Below are 20,072 nucleotides of genomic sequence, written 5' to 3' on the forward strand. Positions count from 1 at the left end.
TATCAGTGGTCTAGAAGCTCTCTAGATCCCCAACTATTCTTACCATTCCACAGCCTGCTGGTTGTCCACTCCATCATTTTCCAGTTGTGTGCTCCACCATATTTTTCTGGATAGCTATCTGAAAGTTCTTTATAAGTATTCTTTCTTAAAGTTCTCAACAGTTCTCCAAAAAATTCTCAAGGCGGTTTCTGCCACTTCTTTGGAATTTTTTTTTTAAAGGAAGAAAAAGGAAAGAAAGAGAAAAGAAAAATCCATCTGACGTCATTCCTGATGCATATCTGAAGAGGGGCTCCCAGGAGAACTAAATATTTCAGAAGCAGCCCCGAAGAACCTCTGCCAGCATTTCTCACAGCATTTCCAAGGTCTTTGGAAGAACTTTTAAGACAATCCTGTCCTCTGCCAAGACTTCTTCTACACACTGAACTAGGTCAAGGCACTCCCCTGCTGCCATTTTTAAAAAGCCATTGGTATTCCAGATCCTGCCTAAGAGGAAGCCAGCTGTAGTCAGCAAGGCCTCCCTCCTTACCACTGTTGCTACTGCTTGCATCTATCAGTGCTATTTTGTTTCTCACCGCCAAGCTGGAGTCACTTAAGCGCTGGAATGAGGAGAGGATGGTCTGGTGTGAGAAAGGTGTCCAGATCCTACTCACCACTGTGGGGGCCTTTGCAGCCTTTGGCCTCATGATCATCGCCATTGGCACAGATTACTGGCTATACGCCCGTGCCTTCATCTGCAATACCACCAACATCTCTACTGAGGAAACTCCCCAGAAGGATAAGAAAGACCCTGGAGGGCTTACCCATTCAGGCCTCTGGAGGATATGTTGCTTAGAAGGTGAGAAACCCAGTCCTTGGAAACCCAGGGCTGATTCACAATGCACAGCCATAGTGCTATGATTCCACATTAACTGCCATGGCAGCATCCTATGAAATCCTGGGATTTGTAGTTTGGTGAGGCACTGGCTGAGAATTCTAAATGCCCCTCCCTGAACTACCAATCCCAGAATTCCATAGTATGTTGCCACAGTGGTTAAAATGGAATAATACGGCTGTACTTCTGTAGTGTGAGAGTAGAACATTAGTCGGTGATAGCTAAGAACATAAACACTTTTTATTGAGATGGAAAATCTGGTGGAAAATAAATGTAGGGGGACAGGGGATTTTATACCAAACTGGAGCAAATGGCAAATGCCTATAAAGAGTCAAGTCCTTAATGGAGGCAATATCCAGTAAGACAGAAATGAGTAAGTAATAGAGGTTCCTGCATGCTCCCCTGTCAGTGAGCAGTAATTTCTGGGACAAGTGATGAAACATCACTTTCAGGTTTGGTTCCCCCAAAGGCTGCTGTTTTCATTTTTGGAGTATTTGAGGCAGTAGACGGGAAAGAAACCACCACATTTCTGTGGCTGTTCGAGGGGCATATTTTGGCTGGGAAATTAGTCTCATTTTTTAAAATAAGGAGGTCAGGGGGGTCGGAGGTCTCTTGGGGGGCTTCAGGGGCCACAGAACTGGGCCTGTCGGCACATATACACCACTATAGTTGGGGAATTGTGAATTGTTGCACTATATGCCTAGGCAGCCCTACCCAGCATAGACCATGGAGAGCTGAGTTTGGACTTGTAGTTCAACAACCATCTAGAGGGCTGTATCATTCCTACCTTTGGCCAGTGCCAGAGGACACAACCTTACAGTCAAGAAGTCTGAAGAAAATGTTTAGCACACCGATTTGCTTCCACAATTGGGGCTTTTTGTACTGCTGAGTTATTTTTGTCCCAATTACCTGAAAGCAGAATTCAAATGGTTAATCCACATGGCACTGAATGTAGATCTGTTTTACCCAGCAATGCCTGCTGTTATGGCTAAGATCTTTCTATAAAGGCCAATTAATCCAAGTTCCCCTGCAACTTTAATTAGAGGTTTCTTGTTGCAGCTTCTGCCTCTAAATGCTACCTGTGCAATGCAACATCAGCATCACTGAAGGAATCTTTTAACTGCCTTTCAGTTATTCATGCCCTACTCCTTATTTTGATACTAATTTCCTCTCATGATTTAAGACTAAATTTAAGACTGATTTAAATACTTGAGGATTTTTTAATTACTTTATTTGTAAAATAATGTTAATGATAAGAGAGGCAAAAAACAAAAGGAGAAGAAAACAGTAATCAAATGTCCTTGTCCTAATGGGGAACAGAAGCTGACCAAGGGTAAACAGGAGACAAAGGCAGAAGGAGAAAGCCTCTAACTAAAAGCACAGTAAGTTCTGAAAAGCTTCAATAATGTTTTCTTAATCCATATCAGACTAGTTGATACACTAATTACATTTGACTAAACAACAAGCCGATATGCCACAACTCAGATCTGAGGGGGAAATATGAAGATAGGTTTTGAAAACAGCAGAATACAATGCAATTGGCAATGACACAGTAACACCCTGCAGACAGTGTTATAAGTGGAATTGTACATGTGGGACCATTGCACATGCACTGACACTTTAAAGTATATATTCACATTGCCTCTGCACATTATGCCTTGCAGTTTCATAATGGTTGTCAGCCATATGCATTGACCATTGGTCCACATGCCTTGTGCTACATTGCTATTCAGCATGGAGGTTGCACCATGTAACTCCTCTGGCAGTTATGTACTAGGCTAAAGCAACATGGGATCTCAGCCAATGTGTCTATGTTCCCTTCCATTTTTTCCATCTGTACATTATCGACTTTCAAAATGTACCACTATTTTTCCAATTGTGTATATTGGGTGGCTTCCTTTTAGTGGCATAGACAAGGTGTAAGTTAAGCTTATGCCTGTGTATGTCTGTTTTTGGTCAGTGCTGAAGTTGGTATTCCCTTCTGCCCTCTGTACTGATCAAAGTTTCCTCCCACATTTATTGTAGAGAACGCAACACCCACCCACCACATCCATTCCATGCCTGGTGGTAAGCAGGGGGAGATCAGAGGAATATCTGGCTATATCCCTGTAATCAGACACAAAATTATTATATGAGTATCCCAGAAGAACTTAACAAATGATGTAGTTATGTTGCATCTGGCTACAGGGTTTTAGCCAGACACTTTTCCTAGCCTATCCTCCAGCCTTCCACCAAGCATGGAATAGCCATGGGAGAGATGCAGCAGCTCTATAGTAAGACCAGTGCTTGGTGAATGGCCAGATGTAGTTCTATTCCACATCCTATGGCAGATGTAGTTCTGTTCCACATGCTATGGCCAGATGTAGTTCTATTCCACATGCTATGGCAGATGCAGTTCTAGTCCACATCCTATGGCAGATGTAGTTCTATTCCACATGCTGTGGCCAGATGTAGTTCTATTCCACAGTTGATCAGGGATCCTGCGGAAGGTTATTCCCATTCCCATCACTTAGGTGTAGATGGGTTTGTTGCAGTCTACAAGCCAGCCTTCCACACAGTCTGCCTGTCAAGACAAGCTTTAGAGTGGCTCTAAATAAATATACGTTATTAACATGAAGCAGTCTCTCACTCCTGAATTCCTCACCCTACCCACATAACAGCAAACAGGCTGCCACGTTGCCCACACAAGACTCAATCAGAGAGCCCAGGTTTTCACCCGGAAACTGTGCCTTAAGTCTAAATGCTGCGATGTCTTGAACAAGGCTGCAGACGCTGTGCCTCCTGTTCTCTTCCTCCTGCTCATTTCCATACTGCGGGGCAAATTCAGGTGCTTTCACATGCTGTTTTCTCCAAAACTGACATCCTTTCCTTCACTCATGCTGACAAGTGCTTGCACCTCCAACCTTGAAGGCAAGACAGACTCCAAGGCTCTGTTTGTCTATATTTCTAAACTGTAAGCTATCATCACCCATGTATTTAATTACTCTTCTTTAATATTTAATAATTTATAATCTGAGCATGTATGAACTGAGGTTTATGCCATGACAAAGCTTTTCTAAAGCTTCCATTAAATTTGTTAAGACCCCAGTGTTTAGACACATGCTCTGTTACATGGGTCAGGTAAGCCTTCAGACTGGATAAAAAGAACTAATATCAACTCCCGGCACCAGCTGAGTATATGTATTAAAGTACCAGCAGAGAGGCATACAGAAATGGCTAATGGATTTTAAAAATAAAATAATACATAGGCCTAGCTAATTTGAAACATAATTCCCCAAAGCAGCTTGCAGGTAGGTGCACAGTTGGGATTCTGTAACCTGGCTGAGTCTTGTTTTGACTTTCACTGACCATCTGAAGGCAAAAGGAGTTGCACAAAGTGTTGTTGTTGTTGTTTTTACAGGGACTGCATTCTTATAGGAACTAGGCAACTCCCAGAAAGGGGTATTCAAATGGACAAGGAAACAAAATGTGGATTTAGATGTATTTTCCAGGTGATTCCTGCATGTACCTAGTTAATGAATGGCATGTGGAGAAAGGTAAAGCATAAAATGGTAAATCAGCATAGGGTGTGTAGACATGCAAAATGCTGGTGTTTATAACTACCTGACCATATCTGGGCATCTTTGTTCAGAGACACATCCAACCTGTATCTCTCCTAGATTTTTGGGAGAATCCAGGCAGCATCACTGCCAAGTTGTTACATTCCATTGTTTCATCTGCAGTCCCCATATCATTCCAGGGCCAAACAGATGTGCATCATAAAAACTTAACAGACTTTAAAAAACTGAACCAAGAGTTGCTGAGGGGTATAGCACTGATAAATATTAGTACTGCAGACTGCAGTAGGCAAGGTTCATCCTTTTCTCTCCTTCTACAATCCTGGCAAAAATCACACACGCACGCACGCACACACACACACACACACACCAAAGTTGCTATTTGCATTGAGAGGAAATCCTATATTGTACTGTGACTGAGCATCGTGATTTGTGATGGTCCACCAGCTTTTCTGGTATTGATCCAGCTGCTGGGAAGGAAGGGCCTGTGGTCTATGAAGCAACTGGTGATGAGGTTGGGGAACTCCTTCTGTTCCATGTTACTTGCCCTGCATTTCCTCACTTTGCTACCACAATTACTCTTCCTGACTACTGAACCCATAGAGTCCTTTTCAGAATGGCTAAAGCTCTGCAAATCAGGAGAGGAAATGATTGGGTGGATTACATTCATCAAATGGTTGACTTGCAGGATTTAACATGCATTGGCTGCTTGTTTCTCCATTACTGCATGTTCTGCAACACAATTTTTTTTACCACATTACATTTTCAATACTTGCTTCATCTTTAAAACATTTATTTTGTATTTGCACCGAAACAGAACTTTATAATGTTTCTTTTCAATTACAGCAATCGAGATCCTATATCACAGTCAATGTAAACACAAAATTAAAGAGTTGTTTTTAATAATCACATCTCCAACTATAACTAACTACTTCTAGGGAGCTTGAAACTGTGACTGTAGATAATTACTTTTAAAAGTCACTTTTCAAGCTCTGTGATTTTAGTAAATATGGATGGAATCACAGCAAGAGACCTTCGTTCCAAATTAACTGATAAATGCTTTGACTGTGGTTAAAAGCCCTCATGTAGAAGAAACCTAATTCTCTAAGCCATAGCATGCGGAAGATAGGAATCAGCAAGTTTAGTAGAGGGGTGAAGCAGGAGGTGCAATGGTTAAAAACAGACCACATATCCATCTCATCTAGTCAGAGCTTGGAAAAGTGTTTTGCCTTTCTTTTTTTAAACTTGAAACTCCTAGAAACTTCCAATTGATATGTCCGCTGGCCATTATAGCTAGGAATTCTGTGACTAATATTTATTTATTAAATAAATTTCATGCCTCTTTCCCAACATGGGACCCAAAGTTAAAAGCAACATTAAAGCAAGACAGAATTATTGAACTAAGTGATAAAAAACTTAAAACACAACACTATCATATTAAAGTTTAATATCCTTTTCAGGCACATTCTACATGTATTATATACGGTCTTACACAACTACCCAGTCATGTTTCTGAATTTACCAAGAGTACATATATCAGAATGGGCAATGTTAATATCTCCTCTACCACTCAAGGACTGAGGAAGGTTCCCCATTTACTTATTTATTGTACAGTATTTATATGCCGCCTTTCTCCCAGGCGAGGACTCAAGACAGCGTCCACAACAACAAATTAAAAAACATTTACAAAAAAATTAAAACCAATTTTAAAACACCACATTAAAATGTCTTAGGAGGCACTTGCCGCATGAGGCGCTAGTGATGGAATTGAAGTGGAATTTGCACAGTGTCATTACTCATGCGTTGCTGATCTGTTGTTATACTGTTATTATTGCACAATTTCGCATTGACAGGTATTTCTCGTTAATGCGATATCATGCAATAATAGTATAAGAACAGATTTTGAATGTATGAGTGATGAAATCATGCAAAACGCAGAGGTTGTAATTCCACTTCAATACCATCACTAAGGCTCCATGCAGTAATCTCCAGTTCCTCAAATGGTTTGTTGGGCTAGCATTTTGCCACAGGGCCTGGCTTGAAACTTGTCAGGGTGGCTAGACCAGCGCTGAGCTTTTTTTTAAAGTTTGGGATTTGATGGAGACTTGTATGCCATGAAAAATCTTGGATGAGTGGTAGGTAATCCTCCTGGGCAATGCATCAGAGTGGCACTCCAACCTAAAATCTTGAATGCTGATCATTTTTTTGTTTTTCTCTCATCCCAGGGCTGAAGCGAGGGGTGTGTGTAAAAATTAACCATTTTCCAGAGGACACAGACTACGATCACGACAGCGCAGAATACCTCCTACGTACGTATAAATAGGGGGCTTATTCATTCCCGTCTCTTGTGTCTCCACTGTAACCAAGGGAAACCAAGCCATTGGTTGGAATACCAGGGAGCCTCTTGTTTCAGAGATTACTAAGGCTGAGATAACAGAATCTGCCCTCGGGTTTCAGCTAGGAATGGACTGCAGCTCTGATATATCAAAAAGGATGTATCAGCTCTCAGATCTGGTGGTTTCTTCGCAAAGCATGGGGTGGGGGTGCCATGCTGCAAGAGAGAAGCTGTTGCTGCTCAGCATCTGGGATTCCTCAGACGGGTCTGTCATATTGCAGAGGGCAAGAGCGCTTTTCATTTTGGTGCTTCGTGACAAGTTACAAAGAGACAGCAGCCAGATGTGGCTGTAGAGTCAGAAATGCTAAGAATTCCCCTTTCTGTTCATGTGGTTTCCTGTGTTGGTCAGGCCAGCACTTTTGCGGTCATCATTATGCTAACTACTCTTTGACTCAGGCCAAATTTGGGCTCTGCAGTCATTTAATTGCCTTGAATGGGCAAGACAAAAACAACAGAAGTGACTATACTGCTGTTCCCTGCCCTAGATATAATCGAAATTCCTGAAAGAGCTCCTGTATTTCCTTATTTAAAGGGAAGGGTTAGTGATATCTGGTGATATTTGCAGAGGCTGGTAAATTTTTATTGCACACCAGTGATCAGAAGGAAATGGGAAAGAAATATACATGTGTGCATGTGACTTAAGACGTAAGGAGCATTCCTTAGAGATTTCAAGAAGTACTGTATTGGCTATGAGTCAGGATAGCATCCATCATCAATTAGATTTCCAGCTGCTCCGGAAAAATGGGAAATGACTGATCATCTGTATATCCTTTATTTTCCAGAGCAGCTTGCATTTAAAGAAATATATTATCAATCAATCAATCAATATTTATTGATTAGCCTGTAGGCCATCTCAAAGTATCACAATACAAAATAGAAAAACAAGATAAAATTTTATGTAAAACTCTAAATAACAGTTATATCAGAGAACATGGGAGTAAAATATATAAAAATAAGGATAAAAATATAATAGAACTATATAGATACACCACACTAGGCAATACAGAGAATGCAACAAAACTGATAAATCCCTCTGTAAGACTCTATGTAAGAGGTTAAAAAGAAGGATATATGGATAGCTAAAAATAATAATAATACAAAAGTCAATATTACAATAAAGAGTCGGAATGAAGTTAGAATAAAGAAATATATTACAATAACAATAAAAGAGGGGGTCCAGAATCAAATAGAGCCCTAGAAATACACAAGAGCATTATAAACCAGTAGTGGTTTCAATCCCTGCTTAGCCATGAAACCCACTGGGTGACCTTGGGCAAGTCACATTCTCTCTGTTTCAGAGGATGGCAATGGCAACCCCCCTCTGAAGAAATTTGCCAAGAAAACCCCATGATAGGTTCACCATAGGGTCACCATAATGGAAGTGACTTGAAGGCACACAACAACAACAACAGAATGGCACCATGAGCAGAAGTCAATCACAGCAAGGATCTGATTTGATGGATCCCATGGTCAAGGTCTTCTTGGTGAGCAGTGCCACAGCTGTACAAACCTCTCCTCTGGGAAAGTCAACAAGTGCCCTTTTTCCACTTTCTAATTGTAATTTTTTAACCAGAAGGGAAGATTTTTGTTGAACCTTCCCATAGGGAATTCCACAACCTTGCCATTGCTGAAAAGCTACTGTCTCTGGTACCCTACCATCAGATCTTTATAATGATGAACCAGAGAGTATGTGGGGCTGATCTTAAAGTCTGGGGAGGCATTTATTTAGTGTTCCTAGAATTAAAACCCTGATTCCCCACTTGGCCATGAAACCCGCTGGGTGACTTTGGGCAAGTCACACTCTCTCAGTTTCAGGGGAAGCCAATGGCGAACTTCCCCTGAACAAATCTTGCCAAGAAAACCCTATGATATGGTTGCCTTAGGGTAGCCATACGTCAGAAATGATTGGAACAACAACAGATCTACAAGGGATATAGTATTTGCCAGCTTGTTCACCTTCAATAGCATCTTCCAAACCGACCTAGAAAAGAGTATGTTCTCATGATTTAGGTTTTTGCAAGGTTTTTCTGGTTGATGTTGCCGCTGCACCCACTCATTCCATTTTTGGGTGCACCACAAGACTTGGCAACTGTGGTGCTGAAAAGCCCCTGTCCATGGTACCCTGTCATCAGATCTTTACAATAATGGACCAGAGAGTCTCTGAGACTGATCTTTCAATGTGTGTGTAAATATTCTTATAGAATACACAGTTATACACACACACACGTCAACATTTTAAAACTGTATTCAGTAACAACGATACAGGAAAGCAAAATACCATAAAATACAAACACAACAATTACCTAATTCTAACATCTAGCATCTGTACAAAAACTAATACAGGTACACGCATAACAAAGAATACTAACAAAAAACAACTACAACTGCAGAGTATGTGTAATGACTTCCCTTGCTCAACTAGAGACCACAACACACAATTGCTTTAACATATTTTTAAATTCTGATAGTCTAGTCATATTTGTACTGTAAGCATAGTATTGCTATCTTATGAATCCTAAAACTGATATATTTCCCCATCTTTGGTTGCTGCCACACTGCAGGAATAAAGCAGTTTGACACCACTTTAACCACCAAGACTCCATGGTATGGAATTCTAGGATTTGTAGTTTTGTGAGATATTTAGCCTCCTCTGTCAGAGGGCTCTGGGGTACTACCAAACCACAAATCCCAGACTTCCATACCATTGCACCATGGCAGTTAGAGTGGTGTCAAACTGCTTTATTTCTCCAGTTTGGGAGCAGCTTTGGTCTCAAAAAAGCAATGAACATCTTCTGATTCTTTTTCACACTTATCAAAGATTTGTGCTTATTCAATAATGTCAGTTTGTCCATTTCAGCAAGTTCATAAATCTTCACCAGGCTATCTTCTTGTGTTGGAATATCAGCCTCCTTTTATCTTTGGGTGTACTGTAGGCAAATCTCATGGTAGTAAATCATGTAGTCTCTGAAGCTGATCTTAAAGCCTTGAGGGGGCACTCTATTTAGACTTCTCAAAATTAAATCCCTAATATTTTCAAGCGATGCAAAAAACAAAAAAGCCTTATTTTTCACTTTCAAAGAGCTCTTCCAGACTGATCTCAAGGGGAAAAAAAGATATAGTTCTTTGAATTTTGCCAGGTTTTGTCAGTTATTGTGGCCTCTGCATCCATTTGTTCCATTTTTGGGAAAGCTGTTTGCCGTGATTTCTTGAATCTGCACTGGCGCTGTTCCAGAGGTTTTTGAAAATCAGAATTTGGTTTGCTGAATTCATCCTGTGGTTTGAAGGGCACATCTTCCCTTCTCCGAAATGTTAAAAACATTTTTCTTAGCGTCAGAGTGCATCTAACACTATAGAAACAATGCAACTTGACACCACATTAACAGCCATGGCTCCATCCTACAGATTTTTGGGATTTGTAGTTTTATGAGGCACCAGCACTCTTTGGCAGACAAGGCTAAAGACCTTGTAAAACTAGAAATCCCAAGGATGGAACTGCATCACTTAAAGTGGTGTCAAACTGCATCATTTCTACTGTGTAGATGCACCCTTAGATGTTGTAGTGCAAAAAAGCCATTTCACAAATGTACTAATGCACCATAACTGTAAAAAAAATTGAGAGGAAAAGAAAGAAGGGAAAAAGAGAAAGATTTTTTTTAAAAATTCTGTGGTTTTTTCAGGCTATGTGGCTGTGTCCTGAAAGAATTTAGTCCTGGCATTTTGCCTGCAGCCGTGGCTGGCATCTTCGGCCCTCTGAAGATGCCAGCCATATGTGCAGGCAAAATGTCAGTAATAAATTCTTCCAGAATACAGTCACTTAGCCTGAAAACCCCACAGAAAACTAAGGATGCCAGCTGTGAAAGCCTTTGACTTCATTTTTTTTTACTTTGATATGACTTGGAATTAAAAAGAAACCCACTTGAGGGTAGCCATAAAATGTTGCACTGGTACCATGAATTGTCAGAATATCGCCCAGGTCAATAGAAATGTCATATGAATGTTTATAAGGCACCCAGAGATCTATGGCACCAAATTCCACAACCTCCAGCAACCTCCTGACACATTTGCCCTGTCTGGAAAAACCCGATAAGAAAATGATTACTGATGAGATGCCCTGCTGAAAAATCAGCAACCACAGCAAGTGTTTTCACCTTCTGCATGAGGGTGAAATAATAGGGATATGTTGCTGCTGCTGCTGCTGTATGCCTTCAAGTCATTTCCAACTTATGGCGACGCTATAATGGCAAGATTTGTTCATAGGTTTGCTATTGTCATTCTTGGTAAGACCTTCAGAGGAGGTTTGCCATTGCCTTCCTCTGAGGCTGAGAGCTTGTGACTTGCCCAAGGTCACTCAATGGGTTTTCAATGCCAAGCAGGGAATTGAACCTTGGTCTCCAGAGTCATAGCCCAACACTCAAACCACTATGCCACATAGGCACATTCCCTCCATCACTTCCTCTATGGTTTGCACAAGAAGCCTCTGTGAAAAATGAGTATATTTCCTTTTGTTAAGTATAGCACGTGTATACATAGAGGGGTGAGAAGGACGGGATTATTATGAATTTATGTGAACCCCCCTATCCAGTGCTACTACACTTTAAAGTAGCCTGCATAATTTGTGTAAAAATCATTCTCACCATATGAGCAACAACAGTGTTGAAACGTCGCACCATTTCATTTGAAGAGGAAGAGACTTTTGAAATTCTGCATTCATTTGTATCCTCATGGCAGTTTCCTCTGTGCCTAAGATGTGTAAAGCTGTTGCATTATATGAAGAGATGGGGCCAGTCAAGAACAGTTTCATGTCCAAATCATGAATTTATCTCAGGGTCATGCTACCAAAGGCAAGGGGGAGAGAGAAGAAATAATTCAATTCAGTTCAATTCTTTCATATTCTCTTTTTAGCCAAAGGCCACAACGAAGAAAAAAAAGAGGGAAAGAGTCTGAACATTTCTTTATTTTTATTTTTTTCCAAAAAAAATGTGCATTTGTTGCTGTTACGTGCCTTACAGTTGACTCTGATTTATAGTGACCCTATCCGGAGGGTTTTCTTGCTAAGCCTTTTTCAGAGGATGTTTGCCATTGCCCTCCTCTAAAGATGAAGGCTTGTTTGCATTGGCCAGGATATTCTGGGGGCAGCCCTGAGTATCTGGTCACAGAGCTGTCCCAACCTCCCAAAGTTACCTGGCCCTCTGTTCCTGTGCCAGGGAAGCTGTCTGCACGCATGTCCCACTGACCCACCTACTGTATCCATCGACACCACCATGGGTCACTAACCTCTGAGGTCAAAAGGATGTGTCCAGTGACAGTAGCATCACTAGAGGAGTGTGGCGGGTGCAGACTTCACCAGGTGACACCCTGAGGGAGGGTGATACCACTGCTCCTGGGTGCCTTGTTCTGACCTCAGAGAGAGTGACTCACAGTAGCAGCAGACATGCCAGGTGGCTCAGCAGGACACGCATTCAGACAGCCACACTGGCTCAGGATCAGAGGACTCCAGGTTTTCCCAGAAGAGCTGGAGTAAGATGTAAGGTTTTAAAATTCACATTAAGCTTGCTATACTAAGGGGCTGCATGCCACACCACTGATCCAGCCTCTATAGAGCACAAAAAGAAGCCACCCCAAGCAGCTCCTTTTTGTGCCCTTGAAGGGGCGCCACAGCTGCTGCACGGTGAGGTGACGCCCCTTTGGTGCTGCACCATTTGAACGCAGCACGAGAGGTGCTTCCTCATGGTGTGTGCCGTGTGGATTGGCATGCGCAAAAATGGCACTTTGGCAGCAGCGTTAAGACATTAAACATGGGGACGCGCAGCCCTGACTCTGCCCACAGGCCAGCGCTTTTTGCCAATCTGTACAGGGCCTAGGTTTGTTATATTAAGTTCTGGTGCTGTACGTGCCAGAATTTGTCCGGACTGTTCACATCAGAACCATAGTTTGAGCTGTGTGTTATCCCAGCAGGATGCTGCCAGAGCAAGGAGGGAGGGCTTTTGGCCTGTACTGTACTGATAATGCCTGAGAGAGTGTGTCTTGCCATACACTCACACACAAGCATATGAACACCTGGGCTTTATCACATTTCAAAAGAGAAACGAAAGGCAGCGTGACAGAAGCACTTCTGGCTTACCTTCCTGCATGATGTCGAAGGCTGGTCATAGATGTGTGCCTTTTGCCAAATGGATTTTTCCAGCAGGACAAAAGCCATGCATTTACAATCATCTCCCTCAGCAGTAGAGCCAAAGTACTTCATAGGCGTGCGGGAAGGTAAGCCAGAAGCCACTTCTGTCTTATTGCCTTTCATCTTTCTTTTGAAATGCGATATGACCTCTGTTATCCCACTGTGATACTCAAAACACATCATTCTGCCTCCTCCAAAATTTCTCTACCACCCTTCAATTCAAAATGCCTGGGGGGCACGCTAAGAACCATAAAATATTTGACTAAGAACTCTGCAGCAGAGATTCAGACGTTAAAAGTCTTGGAGAATCTTTTGCCAGAATCCCAATGCAGGTGTAACAAAGATAAAGGCTGTAGGGAAATAGGGTATTGGAGAAATAGACTTCTTGTAGGTGTTGTCTGTTTTCCCATGTCACTACTGCACACCCTGGGAAAAACAAAACCTCTAGCTTAGGTCCCCAAGAGAATTAGAGGCTATATCTGATATCTGAATGAAATTAGGGTTGGCACCAAGTGAGTCTGCTTAGGGAAAGAGTCCCACAAACAAGGAGCCAAAACACACGTTATCCAAGCTGGTTCTGCCTGTATGTGATGCTAAAGAATGTCCTCCAACATTTCACTGCAACTTTTTAAAAAGGTCAATTGCTATTCCTAAAGGTTTCCAAAAGAGACAATTCTCCAGTTTTCTTTTGGCCATTCTGGATGGGCTGAGAGTCACAAAACAGCCAGACAGGATCCCGGGACTGCACTTTACCCACCCCTGATCTTCTGTCTGGGGCAGCCATCTCACTTTTCCTAAGGACTGATAGAATAACTATAGTTTTGGGGGTCAGCCCAGGATCATCCTTCTCTTGGCAGAAGGACTTTACTTGAGGCTGCCAGTGCCAGTTCAAGATTGTTCCAGGCCCTGAAGTTTCTGGTCCAACACGTGAGATTGACGGCTGGCCCCTGTTGATGTTATTAAATTCCAACCATAGTAGTTCATAGTTTATAATTCAGAGAAAAAGTGTGTCAAACTAAGACGTCTTGGTCTGAGATAAATGGGCTGTTTTCCAGATCAAGATGTTATCTAAATACGTAGAGCACCAGCCCACACAAGTCTTTGCAAGCTGCAACAACAAATTAATTAAACTTTGTAAACTCTGGCATTCTACTACTCCCTCGGCTGAGCTGGAGGTTTGCACAAAGCCCTTTCCTCTTGCCTGGAGTTTTGTATATTTTCTGTCTGAACATTAAGATAGAAAATGGGTTGTTTAGCTAAATGGGCCAGATGCTATTTTAAATGTGACTCCCCAATCACCAATCTTTGCAAGTTGCAGCAACAAATCAGTTAAGCTTTGCAAACTGTAGCAAACTGCTGCTCTCCTTGCTAATTTGCAGGTTTGCACAAAGCCCTTTCATCTTCCCTGGAGCTGAGTCCCCCCCCCCCTCCAAAAAGCAGGAGAATTTCCATCCTCAGTTCGCTCCTGGAGATGACCCTTGAAAACTGGAGACTGGGGACCAGCTTCTGAGATCTGCCAACCTAGTACTCACAGAGAGTGACCTGGCCTGATTTGGGGGGCACCTATGTCAACCACATTTCAGCCAGATCCCCCAACCATGGGACTGCTGTCAAAAGGAAGAGGTGATGAAGACAACTTCTACATGCTTGGTTGTCCCCTACCAAAATCTGAATCCAAGGGTTTAGCCTTGTCCTGAAAATTAAGTTCATGCTAATTTTTTTTTACAGTACTTCCACTCTCTTCTTTTTAATTAAACATTTGCCAGCCAAGCAGTTATGAATTAAAATAATTTTCTGGCCAGCTGCTCTTATGGTTCTCTTCCTCTCTTCACTTTCTGGTAAATCAGTTCCCTCCACTCTTTGCCTGTGAGTATTTATAATTACGTAAGTTTGACAAAATGTTCCTGGCATTTTTCAGAAGGGAGGTGGGAAAAGGAGGAAGGGGTATAGTTGCCCCTTATTAAACACACACACACACACACACACTGACAACTCTGAAATAGTGCTGCCTTTGCCTTCCTCCTTTCCAGTGTCTGCACTGTTGAGAAACTGAAGATCACATTTTGGAATAGATGTGAACCCTAAAGGCAAGAGAGTTCTCTGGTTGTCCCTGTAAAAATCCAATCTGATTTGGTTGAGTTAGGATTAAGTCGTTTGAGCATAATACGTAAATCTACTTTTCTACTCTAGATATCTCTCTCATATGTTCCAATTGTTCCTGCTTAACAGACAGAGTCCCTGTTTCATGGTCCATGCCCCAGTCAGATCGCTATCTTGGCTTCCGCAGTGCAGCTAAGTAACTTTAGGGCTGCATCTGCACTGCAGAAATATGCAGTTTGACACCACTTTAACTCCCATGGTTCAAGCTATGGAATCATGGAATTTGGAGGTTTTTGATAGAGAAGGCTAAATATCTCACAAAACTACAGATCCTAGAATTCGATAGCACTGAGTTCAGGTCCCTGGACCCTTGTGATATTATTTCACAAATACTTACCATGTGCTGTCTGTAGCTCTAACCTGTTACAATCAGCATAATTCGGTATACAAATTAAATTAACTCAAGGGAGGTCATGATTGGTTAAAGCACTTCTGTAAATCACAGCATAGCAGAATGATGTGGAATAGCTATTGCTGGACTTCACCATTTGAGAGTGCAAGTATGTGTTTTAATATTTGTCTGTATACAGATCTATTTATTTATTTATTTATTTTTAATTCTCAACATGTAGAAGTCTAGCATATCAAGATAGCCCAGGACAGTATCCTTGCCATTATACTTCTGGACATGGAAAACTCTGCTCCTGGATATTTGCTATCTTCTGCTTTATAACAGTAGAAATGTGTCTCCCCCCCCCCCCCCCCCAGGTGTGGTACGGGCCTCAAGCATCTTTCCCATTCTAAGTGCTATTTTGCTGTTACTGGGAGGATTCTGCGTAGCTGCGAGTCGTGTCTACAAGTCTAAGCGCAACATTATCCTTGGTGCTGGCATCCTATTCGTTGCTGCAGGTGAGTGGTGTGACAAAGCCCTAGATTTTGCAGTAACAGTTATGAAGCAGATTTGGTCTATGCAGTTTCCATTCTGCTCTTCAAGCTTCTTCTGCTGTTAATGATGAGAAATAAGACACAAGAAGCTATTTCAATATTAACATAAACATGAGTTCTGGTCTGCAATTTAGGAAGCTGTTGCATGGAAATGAGTCCTAGTTGCAGACCTCAAAACAGAAACAGCCAACTTTCTGAGATCTATGTACAGATATCCTGCCAGATCTTGGAGGGTTATACCTACCTCTACACCTCCTATCATTTTTTAATGCTCTCAACGAGCTATAGGGGACAATTCTGGCAGATTTGGAGTGAGGGTGGCATATGCCAAAGAGGGGTTTTCTCCCAAAAAAATTACTTGGGGGGGGGGGGTACTGACTTAAAAAGAGTTAGTGCATTTGTCTTCCATGCCTGCTGCTCAAAATACTACTCAAATTGATGGTCCTGTATCAGTACCAGTTCCTGAGTTGTCAGCTGCCAGTCCCTGGGAAATTTCCAGGAAAGAAAAGAACAACTGCATCCAATAGGCACACATATGGTGCCAATTCTTGGCACAATTGAAAACAATAACCTGTGGTCCCTATCGAGAGATAGCCTGAGAAGCACCACCCTAGATGACACAAGGACTTTGTCAGGAGTAAGTTAATAAAATTGTGCTGAGGGAAATCACAGGGGTGAGCCATACTGGGCAGGTACCTGTGACATGTGAGTGGCTCTTCACATATCCCCAGAGTGACCAGATGTCATAACCGCAAAGGAGGACAAGACACCGCAAAATGTAAGACATTCAAGAAAAACAGAGGACATTCCCAAATAAAAACTGAAAACACTCATAGAAATGTAAATTCATGCTTCTTAGTCATCTTCAAAATGGAGAACATTTTGAAATTCCTCATGGACAGAAGGTTGAAATGTAGGGCATGTCCTGGAAAAGGAGGGATTTTGGTCACCGTGTGTATTGCCACTCTAGAGAGATGCTTTAACCTGAAACCATTCCAACATAGAACATAGCTTGGAGCCTTTTAATTCCACTCATCTTTCTTGAATATATCTGTACATACAGACTTCTTCCTTTTCTCTCCCTCTTTTCTTTTTTCAATCTGTCCACCTCACAACCACCTCCCCGATGCCACTCTTGTGCATTCCCACACCTCAGGTCTCAGTAACATCATCGGCGTTATCGTTTACATCTCCGCCAACGCTGGAGACCCTGGCACAAAACGGGATGACGAGAAGAAGAGCCACTACTCTTACGGCTGGTCCTTTTACTTCGGTGGCCTTTCCTTCATCCTGGCTGAGATGATTGGTGTCTTAGCTGTCAACATCTACATAGAGAAGAACCGCGAGGCCCATTGCAAGAGTCGCACGGAGTTGCTGAAGAATCCATCGTCCTCCTCGTCAGCCATCTTGCGCTTACCCAGCTACCGTTTTCGATACCGCCGCCGGTCACGCTCTAGTTCTCGTTCTACTGAACCTTCACAGTCTCGAGAAACATCACCGGTTGGTCTCAAGGGATTCCCTTCCACCGACATCTCCATGTATACACTGTCAAGGGACCCCTCCAAGGCCAACGTCAGCTCCCTCTATGGCGGTGCCAGCGAAACAGCCTCGACAGGAGCCACTGCAGCAACATCATCAGGAGCAACGGGTACAGGTGGTGGTGGTGGTGGGTTCTTGCAGTTGCACAACACCTTCCCCAAGGACCCTGGTGTGACTGTCACAGTAACCGGGCCGAGCGTAGCAGGGGCAACTGGCACCCTGGGTAAAGATGCCTCCTCCAACACCAACACCCTCAACAGGAAGACAACGCCAGTGTAAGGAAGGAGTTAAGAGAGGAGAGGGTGTAGGATGGGTAAGAGGTGAAGTGAAGACACTGCTCAAAGGATGTTGGGAGTGTCAGAATGTTGTGAAGCGAGAAAACAATCCATTCTTACTGTTCCTTCCTTTTTCTCGTTTGTTCGTTCCTTGCTTCCTTTCTCTCTTTCCTTTCAGTCTCTGTCTCTCTTGCCTTCCCTCTCTCCCTCCTTGAACTTGTGTCACCTTTTTAACCCACCAATAGGACCTGAGATCACATCTTACATCTTGTGGAAGAGAGGAGCAGGAGTACTTTCACCAAGGGGCTTTCATGGGTTGTGTGTGGGGGGGGGGGAGGGAGGAATAAAAGAGGCAGACATCAACCATTTCTACTACCCAGTTTATGAGAAATGACTCAGACATCACTGTCCTTGCAATCAGGAATTATGAGGACAACCGGGATAGATGTTTTTTGGCAATGGGCTACAGAAGAAGGGATGCCATGGTTGCAGCTCTGTGGCTCTCGGGAAAGAAGTACCGTTCCTCTTGCTCATTTGGTTGAGTTCTCTAACAGACAGCCACAATTCCTGGATCTCGAAACAGAGGAGCAGGGCTTGGAAGTGCTGTGGGTATGGATTGAAAGCCCAGACTCCTCCATTGACAAGCCTCCTACAAAATGGCTTCCACAGTGTACTGTGCCAAAATCTGGGTCTGCAGTGTGGTGTTTTGTTCCTCGCAGGGTCTAAAGGAACCCTCTTTTCTCCTCCACTGCAGCTTAATTAAGGGCTGACAAAATTTTGTGCCAAAACACAGTGCCATGGGGTGGGTGGGGTGTGTGTGTGAAGGTATTGGAAAATCGAAAAGGACTGACTGCCCCCTGGTGCTTGCCAGATGTATTTCTAATCCACTAGGCTTTAAGGAATCTCCTTTCTTCTAATCTTTTCTGTTTTCGGCCCATTTCTTAAGTTATGATTGAGCCATAGCTCTTCCTCAGATGAAGCTGTCCCTGGGGAGGAAGGAATCCCTTCTCTTTATACAAGTATCCCTTACCCATCCTTTTTTTTTTTGGATCTAATTTGTTTGCCTTATCCATCCGGTAGATAGGGTTTTAATAGATTCCTCACCCTTGCCATCTTCTTTTCAACGTCTGGAAGAAGAGCTTTAAAACAAATCAAGAGGTAACAGAGATGGATAACAGCGCTGCTCATCCCTACCTGCCCCCTGAATCAGCTTCCTAGGGAGAATTTTTACATGTATTATAGATATATAAATATATAAGTAAATAAATAAATATATAGACAGACACACAGACACAAATAGACATATATGCGGAAACTAACAAAACGATTGTGATATTTCTTAGGACTTGGTTAATAATTTTTTTTGGTCAACAGTGGAATTACTGTCTTCCTACTGGAACTTGTTCCATTTGGAAGCCATTTTACAAAACAGGATATTTCTGTTCCTGAAGTGTTCTCCCCTTGAACCAACCATGCTCTGCTTTTCTTACCACGCGAATGCAGACATATATCTGCAGATCCTCACTGCCAATCCAGGTGGATTCCCTTTATTATCTGTGTGGACCAGGGATCTCATGTGGACCAATGCAGAATTTCTATACATATGCCCCCTGCCCGTTAAAAACAGTTTCTCCTGGTTTATTTCCTACTTTATTTCCTGCTATTCCCTGTATCTTGGCTGTGGAACAAGATGAGATGTGGAGCCACACTCCACTCCAGAATTATTGGGGACTGTCTTATGTGCATTGTCTGGCAATGTCTTACCAAATCAGTTCTATTTTTTTTAATTCCATAGTGATCCTAATTTGAACTCAGGGTGGGTTAACACACACACACACACACACACACTAAAATGGCGGAATGATCAAACGTATTCATGAGGAATGGGGACAGAAAAGGAGATAAAAGCAGAATTCAGAGTTGAATGTAAAAAATGTAGATAAGTCATCCAAGTCAGTTGCATTATGATGATAAAACTCTGGAACGGTAGTCAAAGGTCCCCTTCAGTAGAAATAGTAGGATAGGCTACCAAGCACAGCAGGGCTGGTTTCCCATATTTTGAAGGAAAGGAAGTAATCAAATGCATGTTGCCATCTAAAAATATATTCCAACTGTCTTGATTTGGCAAAGGCAGTACCAATTAATTCTCTGCCATCCCACTTTTTCAGCAGCTTTTAAAATGCCCCCGGTTTCTCTCTTTAATTTCCACATTCCCCCT

General features: G+C 42.4%; 1 protein-coding gene across 1 annotated transcript; it reads left to right on the forward strand.

The window, feature by feature from the left end:
- The first annotated feature begins 393 nt into the window (after positions 1-393).
- LOC149303685 (voltage-dependent calcium channel gamma-8 subunit-like) lies at positions 394-18,182 on the forward strand. The gene is made up of 4 exons (XM_089480268.1): positions 394-835; positions 6,654-6,737; positions 15,864-16,004; positions 17,197-18,182. The coding sequence occupies exons 1-4, from the start codon at positions 613-615 to the stop codon at positions 17,856-17,858; spliced, it is 1,110 nt and encodes a 369-aa protein (XP_089336394.1). The 5' UTR covers positions 394-612; the 3' UTR covers positions 17,859-18,182.
- Positions 18,183-20,072: the final 1,890 nt, after the last annotated feature.

Source organism: Sceloporus occidentalis, unplaced genomic scaffold (genome assembly GCF_023333645.1).
Source record: "Sceloporus occidentalis isolate IW3139 unplaced genomic scaffold, rSceOcc1.0.p SCAF_14, whole genome shotgun sequence".
NCBI classification, from domain to species: domain Eukaryota; kingdom Metazoa; phylum Chordata; class Lepidosauria; order Squamata; family Phrynosomatidae; genus Sceloporus; species Sceloporus occidentalis.